The following is an 18,522-nucleotide window of genomic DNA, read 5'->3' as shown; positions in this document are numbered from 1 at the left end:
AAGTGTTGTATGTGATGCATGCATGTGGATGGGGGAGTTGTGATAAAATAACTGTCACACATATATCATCTTTATCTATGTTCTTCCTGAGACTGCCCACAATATACATGTTCAAAATAGATGTAAAATATGATGCTGAAGGGAAAACTGTCATGGAACTGCTTTTGTTGCATCACTTATTCAAATTATTGTTGTTAATGCCTATAGCCATTTTCGGATCTGGCTCCCAGTTGGCACACAGACTGAGAAGGCTTCTTGCTAAATTCTAACCTTGGCTGAACAGGGAAATGCTGCCAATATGAAATTCCTGCAAGGTAACCAGCAGAATTGTGGTGGAGTACTATGTAAATGTTAAGCTTTAGACCACAGCCTTAACCTATTTAGCTCAGTTTGTAGAACTTCAGTCATAGGTAAGGTCAGAGTTGTGTATTCTATCCCCAGCATTGCCAAAATAATACACGCCCATAGCTTTTGTGTGTGTGTGTGTGTGTGTGTGTTGGTGCCTCAGAGTTTCATGTATTTAAATTATATTGTTTTCTCCACTTACCTACACACCATACTTCACACTGCTAAGTTTGGGGACAAAATGAGAGCACAATATTAAAAATACAAAACTGAAATACAATAACAGGATAAGTCTACACCCCCCTGAGTTAATACTTGTTGTAAGCACCTTTGACAGCAAGTGAGTGTTGGGATAGGTCTCTAGCAACTTTGCACAACTAGATTTGGCAATATTTGACCATTCTTCTTTAAAAAACTGTTCAAGCTCAATCACGTTCCTTGGGGAGTGTTGATGGACAGCAATCTTCAAGCCATGCCACACATTTTCGATTGGATTTAGGTCAACACTTTGACTGGGCCACTCAAGGACATTTACCTTATTGTTAGGGGTGCTGTATGAAATGCACACCACCCACGGGCAGTATACAGTACAGCACAGGTCTTATGCCCTGTTCTGGAGATTTACAGTCGATATACATACCTAGTCTGATATATGCTATTCAAATTTGGCAAAATGACAAAATTATATTCATGCAATTTACATTTTGCAAGTATCTTCTGGAATATAATGCTATTTACACTGAGATGCTTCTTAAAATTGGATGATCCTTACAGAATGTGGGAAATAGGTATAAAGTAGCATCAAAGAATTTGACTTATTCAAGTCTTGGTCTTTGCTTTTTCGTAGCTAAATAGATATACCTTGGGAGTAACCAGCAATATAACATAAAGTAGTGTGATGTAATTATCAAAGCGTTAAAATCCTTATTCGAAGCTATTTAAATTAAATCCCTAAAACGTTGCGTGTAACTGCGTGTTATACTATAATTATAGCACTTTCCAGGATCAGGGCATTATCAGCCAAGATGGCGGTCTGAACTCTAACCCTGCCACTCCGAAGATCCAGAGATATATCGAATTATATTACTTAATGTTTACGTTTATTTTTCTGTGTTTTTCCCCTGTACTAGTAGTAAAGATCCTCTGTATACCCCGTAAGTCTACACGCTGATCATAGACGGACGATTTAATGATAATTCAGCGGGAATGACTATCTGGTAAACTCAGGCAGCCTGAGACAGTGTGATGTCTATGGTCCACCCAATGGTTCACCGGAAACACACACGGAAACGGAGAGGCCTCACAAAGTAGGGAATTATGGGTGGTAAACTTTCTACTTGAGCCATTGTTGTGATGAACTGTGACGAACCATGGCATTTACTATATACATTCAATATTTGAAATCGCGTTTAAACACAGAATAGAGCACACAGAGCATTAGCGAGGAGAATGGCGGAGGATAAAGAACCGCCTTCCGCGTCCACTGAGGAAGACGATGCCGCGAAGGGAGAAACCTGGTGCTTGAGCAGAGTGGGTCACAGAGAGTGCCTGCAACTGCACGATAAAACAGAGGTGCTCCTCTTTCTTTTAACTCGCTGTTCATCCCAAGGATGGGTCATTTATTGTTAGCTTATTGACATATTTGGGATGATGCATTATGCTAAGTTGGATGTTTCCTCAGAAAGTTGAAGGTATTTCTACAAATAGAACGTCTGCAAACAACCTTTCAATAGCATTACGCTGCCAATGTATAATGTTTTTTTTTCAGTATACAACATTTAAAACGTGTATTGATGTTCATTACTATATAGCATGCATTTAATATAGATACATGTTCATTATTTTGTAATTCCAAATCAGTGTGTACGTTTATATACAGTTGCAGTAATAAAAGAGAGCAATCAATACTATTTTCAATACATAAACTATAATAATCTATACTATATATTTACCACTGTATTCATTACTTATTTTCATCTTAGGTTACACTCGGCCGTGGCCTCAATGTTACGTACCAGCTCTTGTCCCCGAGTTGTCCATTGATGATCTCCAGGACACACTGTGTGTTCAAGCAGGATGAAGATGGCCACTGGACTGTGATGGACAAAAAGGTACAACCTGTCAAATGTGTGCCCTCCAGTATTACTAAGGATACAGCCTCTCCTTTTCTCTCAGTTGGACTAATTTGAAACAAATTTCATCAAACATATTGTATTGATCCTGCCCATGAGCAATGCAGCCTAATATTGAATGCACTGTTGGTTTTGACAGATGTCAACGTTCAGCAGTGGGGTGCACTGAAATTGTGAGCTTTCATAATCTGAGCTTCCTGCTGTAAACAGTTCAAAACCTTTTTGATTGGTCTTTTTAAAACAGATTTCCTCTGTGTTGCCTATATGACGTTGTTAATTGTGTTCTTACTAGAGTAATAAATATATTTACTGAAAACAATTGACACATGATATACACATTGTGTTTTTTGTGCTTTGGCTCAGCATCAAGTGCAGAAATTAATGAGGATTCAAATGCAACTAAAATCTTTAATTTAATTTGTTTGTGATTTGATTTGGTTTCTCTCTGCAATCTTAGAGCCTGAATGGTGTGTGGGTGAATGGGCTGCGAATCGCTACAGAGAAGGCGCACCTGCTGAGCTTAGGGGACAAAATCCAGTTGGGAGTGCCCATTGATGGCAAGGAAGTGGAGTTTGAATATTTCCTGGAGCGGAACAGCCTCCAATCTCTGAAGCCTTTCTTGGTCAAGAGACCAACAGAGGAGGCAGACACAGGGTCCAAACTCAGGAGGATTAAGAGGAAATACAGCGGGGATCTGGAGGCCACGGACTCGTGTGACTCCAAAGCCAAGCTTTATCGCTGCTCCAGCACGGACAAGCCTCGAGGCAGGGTCTGTCCAGCTGAGGAACTGTCAAGGCAGAGGACTCAGGGTGGGGAGCCTGCCGGACCGAGCAGTGCGGGCCCTGGGCTGGAGAAGCCACAACAGGGCTCTCAGGGCAGCACCGAGCTGGCCAGTTTTCAGAGGCACTTCAGGAAGATGCAGGTGATGAAGAGCAAAGTGCAGGAAGCGGAGCAGCGGGAGGCGTGCATGTTGGCCCAGCCTGATCCCCCCAGAGAGGAGCTGGAGCAGCTGCAGGGACAGCTGGATTCCTTGAGGGAGCAGCTGCGCAGTGAGCAGCAGCAGCAACTGCGCAGAGTGGAGATGCTGGAGAAGACCTTCTGCGAGGAGGAGCGCCGGCTGGAGGTGACACTGCATGGCTTTTAGTGCTGTTTGTTTCTCATGTATAGTTATGTGCTGGAAAGCAGCATTGCTAAAATATCAAATTGCTTATTTGCATGTATTATATTTTTAATTGTTTTTGGTTTTCCTGTGGAGCTGCATTGTCAGTGAGTAATGTTTTTCTATCCAGAATGAAAAGAAACGACTAGAGGAGGAGAGCCTGAAGAAGAAACTGGATGAGGCTTTACATGAGGTAAAGGAAGAAAGTACCGTGACTAGGTGCTGATAATTAACTACCATTATTAGAAAGAATGTAAAGTTAACTTTGAGAGTTTTCCATTTAAGTCTAAACTTTCCAATTCAAGGCCTAATACACAGAGTTATTGTGCTTCATGTTTCTCTTTAGCTCTTCCTTTATCTGACAAGCTCTCTTCTTAACTGGATAATTGTGAAAGAAATTAACATATATCGTTTTATGGAAAATATATGGTCTTATTGTGTTACTTACAATTATATATTTATCTATACATGTCTGATGCTCTTAATGTATACTATGAAACACATTTGAAATGTATAATGTAAATGTAATGTTGGAAGTTGAAGTTCAGGAGAAAATAAGTAACTTAAGTCTCTTACCTTCTCTTCTGTGTCTAACAATACAAGAGAAGCTAATGTTTTCTGGACCATATAGTCTCTTGACTAACTTCACCAAAGGGTTCCAACTACCTTATCTCTCAGCCCTGCAAAATGAAATGTCTGTATGTCTCTTGGAATTCAGTAAGTATTTGGAGCTGTACAGTCACTCAGGCTGTGTTTTAATATTGACAGCATCGAGAGGTGATCGAAGAGCTCCGGCGTTCTCGAAAAGACTTTGAAGAAATCATCCAGGCCAAAGACAAAGAGCTGGAGGAGACCAAGGTAGTCTGGAAAGACAAAGTATTTAATCGCACATAGTAACTGGGTTTCATGTGGAAGAGATGGTGTTGCTCACAGTATTTTTAATAAATATATACTTTATTTATTTATTTATTTATTTATTTGTCTCTGAAAGGAATGCAATTTTTTGTATTGAATGAGAGAGTCTTTTTCACAGGGGAGGGTCTTTTGATTTGTAGCAGATTGCTGTGTAAGACAAAACAAGGGTTGCTGAATGATCTTAATATGAAAATAATTCTACATGTATATTTTTTGTCTATTAAAACAAAAGTACCTGATAGTTAACGTTAACTGGACATTTCAGAGCACTTTTCTACAAAATCTCCAGAAAGATCACAATGCATTTCTGCCAGCACAACCCCCCCATGCATGGCTGTCTGGACTGATTAGTCATTTTCACAGAGCTGGGATCCTATGTGATTTCAAGGCCCTCAAAAGTTGGCAGTCTCATGGGGCCAGGTCTGGACTGTACAGGGCAAGGGGGAGCACTTCCCAGCCATTCCTTGAAATGTGCTCTGATGTCAGACGTGCAGTGTGAGGTCTAGCGTTGTTGTCATCAGAAGGAAAATCTGCCAAGTCCTGGTGACTCTATGCCATTGTAGACCGGCTGCTTGAATGGGGTTCTGAATATGTATTACCCATTACATGTTTAAAAGACTGTCAGTAGCTTGAAACTGTGCAATGCCTTAGTGCTTCACAGTTGTCTGTCTTTCCGCAGGAGGAGAAGGAGAAAGCCCGAGCACAGAAAGAGGAAGTCCTGACACAGATGACTGAAGTGCTGGAGAATGAGCTCCAGTGCATTATTTGCTCAGAGCTCTTCATTAAGGTAAAGGCATTGAGTCCTGAGTATATCCCCCCATAAGAGATTAGCAAAATGAACTTTAATGCCTTTAAAATATACCCTGAACAAAAATGTAAACACATTAATGTATATAACATGTAAAGTGTTGCTTCCATGTTTCATGAGCTGAAATGAAACTTCCCAGAAATGATCCATACGCATAAAAAGCTTATTTCTCTCAAATTTTGTGCACTTTTGTTTACATCCTTTTAGTGAGCATTTTTCTATTGCCAAGATCCATCCACCTGACAGGTGTGGTGGATCAAGAAGCTGATTAAACAGCATGATCATGACACGAGTGCACCTTGTTTCTGGGCACAATAAAAGTTCACTCTAAAATGTTTTGTCACACAACACAATGCCACAGATGTCTCCGGTTTTGGGGGAGAGTGCAATTGGCATGCCGACTGCAGGAATGTCCACCAGAGCTGTTGCCAGAGAATTGAATGTTCAATTCAAAGCTGAAAATGTCCCAGTTCTTCATGGCCTACATACTCGCCAGACATGTCACCCATTGAGCATGTTTGGGATGCTCTTGTTCCACATGTAAGACCGCTTGTTCCAGTTCCTGCCAATATCCAGCAACTTCACACAGCCATTGAAGAGGAGTGGGACAGCATTCCACAGGCCAGACCACAAACAGCTTGATCTACTCTGTATGAAGGAGTTGTGCTGCATGAGACAAATGGTGGTCACCCCAGATACTAACTGGTTTTCTGATCCACACACCTATTATTTTTGTATTCTTTTTTTAAGGTATCTGTTACCAACAGGTGGATATCTGTCTTCCCAGTCATGTGAAATCCATAGATTAGAATTTTTCAATAATGGATTTCCTTATATGAACTGTAACTCAGTAAAATCTTGTCAGATGTGCATTTTACATTTATATTTTTGTTCAGTCTAGAATTGATTTTGCATTAGACATCCAGCACTACCCAGGCGGTGTTCAGGTCGAACCATGTTGGGTGTAGTCTCTAGACTGGGAGTCTCAATACAGTGTAGCACTGATGCTGCAGTATTCTCTCTCTGGTGTTAGGGTGAGAACTGGTGTATTCGATTGACTGGGTTTGCACACTGTTCAGGGGGGCAGTGTGATTAATATGACAGCCGCACCAGTTAGTTTAAATTACAAGCTCACAATTAGCATTGCTAAGGTATTCAAGTGCAATTAGTGTGGAGCATTACTCTGTTCTCAAGGTATAATTCTGCCCTGGTTACTAAATTAAAACAAAAGAAATTTGCTGAAGCTACTGCTAACATGAAACTAGTATTATTTACATAATGGTCATTCAGCTAAATTATTCTGTTATTTGGGGGGGAAATTACATTTTTATATATCAAATGCTAACTAGCAGAATAACATTGGGATCCTATAGTTTAACAAACATAGTTCAGTATGAAACTTTTATCGCTTATTTATTTTACATTAGATGTGATATTTTATCTGTTATTGCTCCACCCAAATACTAGAAAGGATGACCTTATTTACATCTCGAAAATGTTTTTGTCTTGTGTGCCAGGCGGTCACGCTAAACTGTGCCCACAGCTTCTGCCTGCACTGCATCAGTGAGTGGAGGAAGCGCAAGGACGAGTGTCCTATCTGCCGGCAGGATATCCTATCCCAGACACGCTCCCTGGTGCTGGACAACTGCATCGACCGGATGGTGGAGAACCTGAGCTCCGAGATGAAGGAGCGAAGGGAGAGCCTGATCCGGCAGCGCAAAGGTGAGAGGTGCGTGGATGACACTGAGGGGTCTTTTCTTTTCCATGTATGGGCAAGTCTTAGTCTGAGGTGGAGGGAAACAATCTGCTTCTTTTTCTGTGACTTTTATCTTTCTTATAAAATATGAATGTGATTATTGATGCAGTATTTGCAGTAGCATCCATTTTGATACACAATACAGGTACACAATACACAAGCCACTCCTCTGGCTTCTCAGACTCCTGCAGTTCCTGGGTTGTTAGCTGTTCTATCAACATCAAATTCTGCAGACAGTGTGACAGAGGGGCAGAAGATATGCTTATCCTTGCAGCGTGAAAAACAGCTCAGGCATTTGGTTTGGGACATACTTTTTTTTTACCTTTTCCCTTCTTAACATGTACCAAAGCCATAGTGATTAAGCACATTTGGTTTAGTAAATCCAAATTGGGGCAAAAATGGGGGAAATACTTTTGGATTTCTAAATGAAGAAAAACATATAGTACCTATAGAAAGTCTAAACCCCCTTGCAGAAGTTTCAGCTATTGTTTCCTTGTAGTCTGAAATTAAAATGAATTAAAATCATGTTTTTGTTTGTTTGTTTTTCCCTTTATCTACACATCCTACTCCACAACTTCCAAAAAAATATCTAGAAATTTGTTGAAAATGTATTGTATAAATTAGTGTAAGCTGTTGCCTTTCCAAGTTAAATGGCTTCCACCTTGGGGTGATTCTCATGATTACAGTATAAAGTCAGCAGTTCCTGTAGGTTCCCTCTGAAGGGTAGTGCTTTTGAAAGACTCAACCATGAATACCAAGGAGCTTTCAAAAGAACAAAGTTGTTGATCAGTAGATCAGTGGATATTAAATAAAATAATAATAATGCCCATGAATATCCCTTGGAGTAAGGTTAAGACCCTGCCTAGATCAGGCCATACCTCCAAACAGGATGGCCGAGCAAGAAGGAGACTAATCAGAGAGGATATAAAGAGGAAAATGGCAACTTTGCAAGAGCTACTGGCTTTAGTGGATAAGACTGATCAAAGTGTGCATGTGACAACAATATTCCTAGACCTGTATGGTAGAGTGGCAAAAAGGAAGCCATTACTTAGCCCACTTTGAATTCTATTTGAATTCTGCAAAACACACCAGAGATTCTGTAGTCATGTGGAACAAAGTGGAGTGGTCTGACAAAACTAAAATGGAATGTTTTGGCCTAAATGCAAAGCATTATGTTTGGTGAAAACCCAGCACAGCACATCTCCAAAGAACACCATCCCTGTGCAGCATGGTGGTGCCAGCATCATGTTATGGGGATGTTTCTCATTGGCAGGGACTAGGGCACTTGTCATGATATTAGACAAAATTAGTGGAGCAAAGTACAATGTCTTTGAGGAAAACCTGCTTCCTGCCCTCTGCAAGAAAGCTGAAACTGGAACAGAAGTTCACCTTTCAGCATGACAGCGACCTGAAGCACACAGCCAAAACTACACTGGTGTGGCCAAGGAACAAAAAGGTAAATGTCCTTGAGTTGCCCAGTCAGAGCCCTGACCTAAAACAAATCAAACATTTGTGGCATGATTTGAATATTGCTATGAATCCATGTTCCTATAGGAACTTGACTAAGCTTGAGTAGTTTTGTAAAGAAGAAGGGTAAAATATTGCCAAATCCAGATGTGCAGTGTTGGTAGAGACCTGTCCCAAAAGTCACAGCTGTAATTGCTGCCAAAGCTGCTGCTACCAAATATTGGAGACTTATCCTATTATATTCCTGGTTTGTATTTTTAATATATATTATATATGCTGTGGAGTATGGTGTGTAGATCCTTATTTAAATCCTTGAAACTGTGAGGCACTGACACAAAATGTGAGAAAAAGGGGGGTGTAGACTTTCTATAGGCATTATATATGCAATTTCTTCTTTTAGTAGTTAATGTACTAATCGCTACAATGGCTGATGAAGCAACTAATATAAATAGACATTATATTTGAAGTCTACTACTAAGCGATATTTATGACAGATGCCCAGCTTCATGATATTTAGTATAGTGTACACACCTTCACTCTGGTTCCAGTTTGAGGGTGATGCTCAGATTAGTTTTAACAATCAGGACTTTGGCTGACAATCTTCAATACTTTCTTGTGCTGATGTCTTTGTCTTTGTAGCCCAGCCGGTTGCAGTGGTGGTCATTAATGATGACGACAGCAGTGACCTGTCCGTGGAGAGTAGCATGTCGTCCATCCTGTCTCAGGACGAGACGAGCAGCAGCTGGGGCTCGGACACCTCCAGCTTTAGTGAGAACTCCTCATACGATGCATTTTTCATCATCTAGGCAGCTACCGAGTCAGACCTTCAGATGTCCAGTATTAACAACTTTTCTATGTTTTTTCTCTTATTTTACTGCCTTACCTTATCGCAGTGTTACTTTGTTCAGAGCAGGTGACTTATGAGTGAATGAAATAAACCATGAAAATCAATTCAGCGCTACCCAGTAGTAGTACAACTTCACAACTGCATGTTACTGTGTTGTTAATAGCCTTGTTTTGCAATGAAGGCAGCTTTTGTGCAAAGCATGAAGCCTGTGACCTGTGAACATTTTTGTTCAATTCTCTATGGTGTTTGTTTGTTGTCACTGTCTACTGGTATACTTGAAAATTAGCAAGAAATGAATATTCTGCAATTCAGGGGTTACTCTCGTATGTTACCCCTTTAAGTTTTCTTTGAAAAGTGTTTTTCTGTTTAGCTCTTTTGTATACTTGCCTTCTTCCATCTAAAAATTCAACAGTACAGTGTAAATATCTTGTGGCAGATTGAAGTGATATTTTGGTGTCCATTCGAAGCCCGGTTTTGTGCTCTTAATTTGTAAATTAATAAAATGAGTTCCATCTTCATATGGAGTGTAAATGTTATATAAGTGTTTTGTAAAAAGTTTCTATTTTTATGTATATTCTTAATGAAAAGCAAGGACTATTCCAGTATTATATAACTTACTCTAAAACAGTTTTTGTAGAGCACGGGTTCCCAAAGTGCGGCCCGTGGTCCAAATTTGGCCCCCCAAAGCCAATGTTGTTACACTTTCTGAACATTTTCTGTTACAAATTGCAGGGGATTTTAATTTTGGGGGAAATAATAAAACAACAATCAAAGTTCATTAATGTTCCATAACAGAAATGTATAGGAAATAAATATTTATGATTTGGGACATATTTAGTTTTCATCGGTGGTTCATTTTCTAGTGCAGCCCCCCATCCCATGCAACCTCTGGAAATTGGCCCTCCATCACCAGACATTGGGAACCCCTGATGTATAGGTACATTATTTTAATTGTGAAATTATAAACTGCTGACAATGAGAGTAGCAATCACAAGTTTGAATATTATAAAATTCTACTTTATATCTTTAATTTATATTAATTATAGCATGCATTTTCTTGTTTTGTTTAATTACCTCTCTCTGCCTGTGGTGTCCAATTTCTTCATATCAATATACATTGATCTTTTGGCCCTTTTGAATGTGGACACCATTTGCAGCTTTTTGTGACCTGTCACCATGATCAAGTGAAGTGCAGCTGGTCCAGAAAGAACTTGATCAGCAACTTTTCAAAAGTTAATGCCTGAACCAAGTCAGACTGAGACTAAGGTGTTTTTCCATTGGTCCTGTCCAGTGCAATAACTATTATTCTGCAAGCATTGTCTCATTTTTTGAAACTACCATACCTTTGTATTTACTTTGCATCCTATATTTTGTTTAGCCACTCTTACTAATACATAACTTTATTTGTTTTATAAATGGATTTCTACTACAAATACAATGTGCGAGTGGCATATTAAAAACTTAAAAGCTATGTGCGGTAGCAAATCTTTCTCTATCGCCTATATTATGACCCCTTTAAATGCCTTTGGACAGATATTTTAGATGCAGGGAAGGTTGGTGCCCCCCCACCCCCAGGTAAATTTTAGGTAAAGTAAACATTTAGGTAAATGCAAAATGTGTTTCTTAGGGTATTACAGAAAATGAAAATGGTTTTCCACTGCAACAATAAATCTAGGATTGACATTGAAACCTAGTGCAAAACGAGAACAACTAAAACAAGTTTAATCAGTATTTAGATCTTTGTGTTTATTATGTAATGCTTGGCTACAATTGAGTGAATTTATTGTTTGCTGAAAATCCTCATCTGCTCTTCAGTACAATCACTTCCAAGTTTGCCAAACTAGATGGATTCCAGTGAATGATGTCCAGAACGATTAGCTAAAGTAACTTCTGTCATCACCGCTCATGTAATAGTGCAGTGGTGTTTCCAGTGCAGTGTTTTTAAGGATAATGACAAACGTCAAAACAGAACAATGGTCTTGGTCAGATTTTTTTGTTTTATAAGGTGAAAAGGAAGGAAGGATACCATTCCCTGATGTTTTTTGCAAGAAAAAACTTTGAATAATAGTATTGCATTAAACAGGCAGAAGGTGTCTTTGTTGCTGACTGCATATACACAGGGTGAAGTAATTTGAATGTATTTATTGTTCAAATTATAACCCTGTGCTTTTAATTATAAAACTACATATCCCAGGTTACATTATTTTTTTGGTTGTATAAAATGTAGTTTGATGAGGTTTGAACTCATTCAAGCCATAAACTGTACTAGTTCTTGACAAATCCCTAGAAGAAAATCTGGTATAAAATAAATAAGCAATAATAAATCCCCCTCCTAACCACAAGATGGCTCCAGTACACTAGATATCAATGTTATTTAAAGCATGAGTCTAGACACGGAGTGCATGAAATAAGCAGTCTTTAGCTGATTGTAGCTTGAAATCAGTAAATTGGGAATGTTGCAGCCTGGACAAACATCTACATTCATCTCTAGTGCACTCGGGAACTGCATATATATGAGAGGAGGTCTTTTTTTTTTTTTTTTTGTTAGTCCATGGTATGTACAGCTCTGGAAAAAAGACCACTGCATTTTTTTCTTAAATCAGCATCTCTACATGCATGGCAGCCATTCCATTCCATTCATATTTTTATTTGGTATTTGGGAGAAATCTGTAGTCTGTAGTTTATAGAATTAAACAACAAAGATTTAATCCGGCCCCTGGTCATCTATTTCCTTATTTCTAGTCTTGGATGCACAGGTCAGTCAGGTTTTCTCTTTTTCTTTTTGTCATACTGTGTATATCAATTATATATGCCTTCATGGCACTTTACGTGACTTTCACATTACTTCAGCATGGCCAGATCAGATAAATATTTCATCTGTGCTCTCCTTTTGAATGGATTTGTATTTCTTAGAAAATGCATTTTTCACTCTTACACAGACTGCAGTGGCACCTCAGATGAAATTCTTGAAGGGACAAGGCTAATGGCTACTGTGATGTGTACACTGCTTATCTTGTTTTGCAGGTAAATTGAGGCTTTGAGAAATCTGTATGATTTTAGCATCTGGATCAGCATGAACTGATATGAGTGCCAGCTCATGACGTTACATGTCAAGCCTCATAAAATAACATGCTGCAGGAAGAAATAATGTATAATCTTGAGTACTGATGAGAATTTGAGCTCCTCATGGATTTCTGTCCTCTTCAGGGGCAAGGGAAGTAGAATTGGCTTTTAATGTGATCCTTGATGATACTGATATACAGGATCACCAATATACAGGCGCCTGGAAGATATTTGATGGTACAAAACAAACCTTCAGTGTCAGAATGCTTTTTGAGGGCTTTTCAAACTATCTACTAAACAGAGGGAATGTGTAATCATTGAATTGAATGAGGGATCTTTCAATCCTATTGCATTTTCAATGACTGCTTTGTCACATTAAGACTTTTATTTACAGGATGAAGTAACCTTTCTTGAGTAAGGCTCACGCCCGACAATTCCTTATTGACGATTGAGTTGACCTGGAGAGGAGCATCATCACAATTCTGCAATTATACACCTTGAATATGAAATATAGAAATTTGAAATATGTCTAATGAAAACAGTGCACTGTGTATTGCTGTGTTCTGCAGCAGAGCAGTGGTTTTACGAAGCCTCTATCACAAGTTTCAAGGAGAGTGTTGAAAGCTGCAGCCAAAGCACATCAGTAATCCATAAAAATCTTGGCTAAACTCCCGGCACAACAAAGACAGCTAGGAGGTATATACAGCTCTCTTTGGAATTTCAAACAGGATGGGCTATATACTGAAAATGTGCTTATACTTACTGCAATACGATAATATATAATCATAATATATACACCGATCAGCCATAACATTATGGCCACCTGCCTAATATTGTGTAGGTCCCCCTTTTGCCGCCAAAACAGCCCTGACCACCGGTTCACCAATTTTCCTTCCTTGGACCACTTTTGATAGGTACTGAGCACTGCAGACCGGGAACACCCCACAAGAGCTGCAGTTTTGGAGATGCTCTGACCCAGTCGTCTAGCCATCACAATTTGGCCCTTGTCAAAGTCGCTCAGATCCTTACGCTTGACCATTTGTCCTGCTTCTGACATCTAACATTATCATTATCTAAGATTATCAGTGTTATTCACTTCACCTGTCAGTGGTCATAATGTTATAGCTGATCGTGTATATATATACCATATTGATAGGTAAACTTGTGATAAAGTTTATATATATTTTTATTTTTATTAACATTTCTTACATTTAAGCAAATAACGCAGTTAAGTTGCATTGCCATTATATCAGACCAGCTATTGTAATGGCTGTTTTGGGCAAATTTACCTACTCCTCTGTGATTTTTAACCTAACCATCTTCATCTTCTAGGTAGTCACAATTAGATTAAAATCGATTTTGCAATTGATCATACAATTATACAAGTCATTTAAAGATGAGTATATTAGTCTTCAGTCAACCTCCATTCACACAAAGAGCATTTTAAAGTCCTTTATTAAGAGCCGAGAATTACTGTTGCTTGCATTACCGTAGCTACCATAGTTGTGGATAAATACTTACAGAGATTTAATGACATAAATGAGATCAATAGTTAGCATGAATGGCAGTGCATCCATGGGCAGTCAAAGCAATAATCATGGTTACCTATGTATTATACACTCACCTAAAGGATTATTAGGAACACCTGTTCAATTTCTCATTAATGCAATTATCTAACCAACCAATCACATGGCAGTTGCTTCAATGCATTTAGGGGTGTGGTCCTGGTCAAGACAATCTCCTGAACTCCAAACTGAATGTCTGAATGGGAAAGAAAGGTGATTTAAGCAATTTTGAGCGTGGCATGGTTGTTGGTGCCAGACGGGCCGGTCTGAGTATTTCACAATCTGCTCAGTTACTGGGATTTTCACGCACAACCATTTCTAGGGTTTACAAAGAATGGTGTGAAAAGGGAAAAACATCCAGTATGCGGCAGTCCTGTGGGCGAAAATGCCTTGTTGATGCTAGAGGTCAAAGGAGAATGGGCCGACTGATTCAAGCTGATAGAAGAGCAACTTTGACTGAAATAACCACTCGTTACAACCGAGGTATGCAGCAAAGCATTTGTGAAGCCACAACACGTACAACCTTGAGGTGGATGGGCTACAACAGCAGAAGACCCCACCGGGTACCACTCATCTCCACTACAAATAGGAAAAAGAGGCTACAATTTGCACAAGCTCACCAAAATTGGACAGTTGAAGACTGGAAAACTGTTGCCTGGTCTGATGAGTCTCGATTTCTGTTGAGACATTCAGATGGTAGAGTCAGAATTTGGCGTAAACAGAATGAGAACATGAATCCATCATGCCTTGTTACCACTGTGCAAGCTGGTGGTGGTGGTGTAATGGTGTGGGGGATGTTTTCTTGGCACACTTTAGGCCCCTTAGTGCCAATTGGGCATCGTTTAAATGCCACGGCCTACCTGAGCATTGTTTCTGACCATGTCCATCCCTTTATGACCACCATGTACCCATCCTCTGATGTCACAAAGGTCGAATCATTTCAAATTGGTTTCTTGAACATGACAATGAGTTCACTGTACTAAACTGGCCCCCACAGTCACCAGATCTCAACCCAATAGAGCATCTTTGGGATGTGGTGGAACGGGAGCTTCGTGCCCTGGATGTGCATCCCACAAATCTCCATCAACTCCAAGATGCTATCCTATCAATATGGGCCAACATTTCTAAAGAATGCTTTCAGCACCTTGTTGAATCAATGCCACGTAGAATTAAGGCAGTTCTGAAGGCGAAAGGGGGTCAAACACAGTATTAGTATGGTGTTCCTAATAATCCTTTAGGTGAGTGTACATGAGGCTTCAAATGCCACCAGCTCGATGACATTACATTCCTGCTTGAGGAGTACAATGACACTGAATCTGAAGGTCTAATTCATTCACTTTTATTTACAGTCCAGCTGGAACAAGACAGCCACACAAGCCACCGAGATTAGAAATAACTAAAGAAGTATTTCGTTAGTATCAATCCCATCTTGGCAAAGTACCCGTGTTTGAAGAAGGCTTGTGGAAGGATAACATATCATACCTGCTTTCCTGTGATAGCCCAGATTCATCTTCAGTACATATCAATCCCATTGTTGAGAGGGACTTTTCTGTTGGGCTGCTTTATTCTTCGGTGTCACTCGGGAACAGGGTGATGACTGAGCTAAAGACGCTAACTGAACCTGTGACTAAACTCAATGGATGTTGTTTGACAGAGACAGGCAGAGTACTGGACATGTGAAAGGGCTTTCCAGAATCCTTCAGGTGATCCTATCTGCATGATATCAGTGTTTTAAAATGCAATATATCAGTATCAATCAACTTTAAATATTGCTCAAATGTTCTTTATAATAATTCATTTGAATTTGCCCATGCACTTACCTTTCGATTTTCTGATGTTTATGGATGTATCACATATTTTCCTGCATATTTTGTAATACAATTACCCTGAGAAGATTATGTTCGTAAATTCATTTTCCAGAATCTAATTCTGAAACACTTATTTCAATTATATTGCAAGTAAATTAAATTATTTCTATGCCCCTTCATATGTTTGTGTTTAGATAAATGTTTATCATGGATTTTATTTTAAAGAAGTAATGTCCAGGACATAAATGCTGAAAGAATTGACAATACAGTTATATTATTATATACTATCAGTCATAACATCTGAAGCTGGAATAAGTAATAGACTGGGATTGGTATTTCCCACAGGCAGCAGGCAAATCTCTATACAATGTAATTGTTGGGTGAAATGAAGAAAACATGTAAATGCCTTGTTTCGTGAAAATGGTTATCACATTGAAACTCGATAGTTGTTTTGCCTAGCAACCACATTTTAACAACGTTAATGTGTCTATGCACATCGATTTTCAACTTCAGCATGAGGACAATAGTCATAAGATGCATTTTCTCCTGTCTTTTTAAAGTATTTTGTTGTTGTTCTTGTTTTGCTATGTTTCCTCCCCCTTATTTTTTATAATAAGTTTTTTTGTTTGTTTGTGTCTTTTGCCTGACTGCTTGGTTCAGACAGACTTAGGTTTTGCTATTTTTAGACACAGACATTATTATGTGCCTTGGATGCTTTCTTAAAGACTTCAGTGCCATGTTTCACACATTGCATTAGCAGCAATGTATACAAAAATAAGTATCTGACAAAACATAGTGTAATTTAAACTAAAGTTTAGAAATTGCATTAAACTAGATTCGTGTTTTTATGTAAATGTACATAATTCTTTATGTATTTTCTATGAATTTGTACAAAGGATATAGACATCTTAACTACATAATCATAATAATAATAATAATAATAATAATAATAATTATTATTATTATTATTATTATTATTATTATTATAAATGAATGAAAACAATTATTGATTATTTGTAAAATATTTAGGCTTCTCATGGAAAATGCTCACATGGCCTAATCTTTTTACTGTATGGCTGTGAGTTGCCAAGCAACTCAGTCATGCTCTCTCCCCACCCCCCAGACCATTAGTTCAGTCACATCTAATTGGCTCTTTTGTCACGCATCTGGCAGGGATTCCCATTTGATCCAATTCAAAGGATCTGCAACTTTTTTATTTTTTATTTTTTTAAACCATCCTCCCAGCGGGCAGTAGACTGCTCTGCACAGACTGCTCTCTGTGGAGAAGACAATCAACTCCCTTCCTCAGGGCAGACTGAATGTAAAAAAAAAATGATATTAAGATAATGTAATTGTTTAATTGCAACAGGTGGGAAAAAAGCAAAAACATAGTAATTTAACCCCCCTCTACTCACTACTTTTGAAATTCAAAAATTATAATACGCGCATTTTAGAAACTTTTTAGAAATTACCTGCAATAATACACATCTGTGTTTTTACCCATTTGACATTGTTTTAATTATAAAAATTGCCTAATGAGTACGACAATTAAAATTGCATTAAATATAATATAATATAATATAATATAATATAATATAATATAATATAGATTATCAACTATTGTTCTTGCTTGTTGTGCATTTTGTAGTTGCTGCTGCTGTTTTTCTCTTCACAAAAGCCCACTGTTTTTTGTCTCTTTTCTCATCAATTTCTGATTCCCAAGACGATTCTCTCATCAGTGTAGCAAACTACACAAGAGTAAGAAGCAATGGTGAGCAGTAATTGTCTTCTTAATGCAGTGCCTGGCAAGAACCTAGTTTCAGCCAATTAACTTCATCAGTGGGTGTTGCCATGCTAGGGTAAAGCTCACTCGTTTCCACCTGGCTCAGGAGGAGATATATTCAGAATGAAATTTTCTACCAGGTTATGAATATTAAAATGACACCATTTGAGACAATAAGAAAAGGAGAACTATCCAAAACAAAGCAGTACTGTTATCAGCCATATCTCTGACCGATTGTTGAACTCACTTGACCTTTGACATCCATAAAATCAGCTTAACCAAATGAGCAATCAGAAACTCAATATCATCACTGTCATGTCAAGCTGTGCAGAAAGATTTACGATAGAGCACCACGCTCCTGGAGCAATGAGATATGGAAGGAAGCTGTTTTATGATCTCTAGCAGTTGCGGTGCTTAATATTTTCCAGGGTATTGCATTAATGGAGCATTATATTTTGCACTGGATACAATTTTAAAAATGTTCCTGACTGAAAATTAGAGGCCCAGAATGGTGAATACATTTTCTCATGGTTGTTGTGTATTATTGTTTGTATCCCCTTGCCTGTTCCATAAATGTAGTTTAATGGAAGTAAATACAATTTGCAGATTAATTCAAATTTTTATTTTTTTCAATATGCCAAGTTCCATAATGTACTGATTGTCTTAACATACAATGAGGGTAAAAAAGTATTTGATCCCCTGCTGATTTTGTACATTTGCCCACTGACAAAGAAATTATCAGTCTATAATTTTAATGGTAGGTGTATTTTAATAGTGAGAGACTGAATAACAACAACAAAATCCAGAAAAATGCATTTCAAAAAAGTTATACATTAATTTGCATGTTAATGAGGGAAATAAGTATTTGATCCCC

At 38.5% G+C, this 18,522-nt stretch overlaps 1 protein-coding gene across 4 annotated transcripts; it reads left to right on the top strand.

Moving 5' to 3' along the window:
- The first annotated feature begins 1,634 nt into the window (after nt 1–1,634).
- On the top strand, nt 1,635–9,947 carry rnf8 (ring finger protein 8, E3 ubiquitin protein ligase). Of its 4 annotated transcripts, XR_010816970.1 has the most exons (9): nt 1,635–1,917; nt 2,328–2,456; nt 2,935–3,600; nt 3,767–3,829; nt 4,405–4,494; nt 5,231–5,338; nt 6,877–7,081; nt 8,389–8,571; nt 9,222–9,308. XR_010816970.1 is itself a non-coding variant. In XM_066706027.1 (8 exons), the coding sequence occupies exons 1-8, from the start codon at nt 1,795–1,797 to the stop codon at nt 9,386–9,388; spliced, it is 1,551 nt and encodes a 516-aa protein (XP_066562124.1). In that variant the 5' UTR covers nt 1,635–1,794; the 3' UTR covers nt 9,389–9,947. The 4 variants fall into 4 exon arrangements, 3 of the variants coding, with proteins under 3 accessions (XP_066562124.1, XP_066562136.1, XP_066562145.1); XM_066706027.1 differs by lacking the exon at nt 8,389–8,571 and having other exon boundaries at nt 9,222–9,947; XM_066706039.1 differs by lacking the exon at nt 8,389–8,571 and having other exon boundaries at nt 6,877–7,088; nt 9,222–9,947.
- The last annotated feature ends 8,575 nt before the right edge of the window (nt 9,948–18,522 follow it).

This window comes from Amia ocellicauda, chromosome 1 (assembly GCF_036373705.1).
Source record: "Amia ocellicauda isolate fAmiCal2 chromosome 1, fAmiCal2.hap1, whole genome shotgun sequence".
Classification (NCBI taxonomy): Eukaryota; Metazoa; Chordata; class Actinopteri; order Amiiformes; family Amiidae; genus Amia; species Amia ocellicauda.
This window is presented reverse-complemented; position numbering and strand designations above follow the sequence as displayed.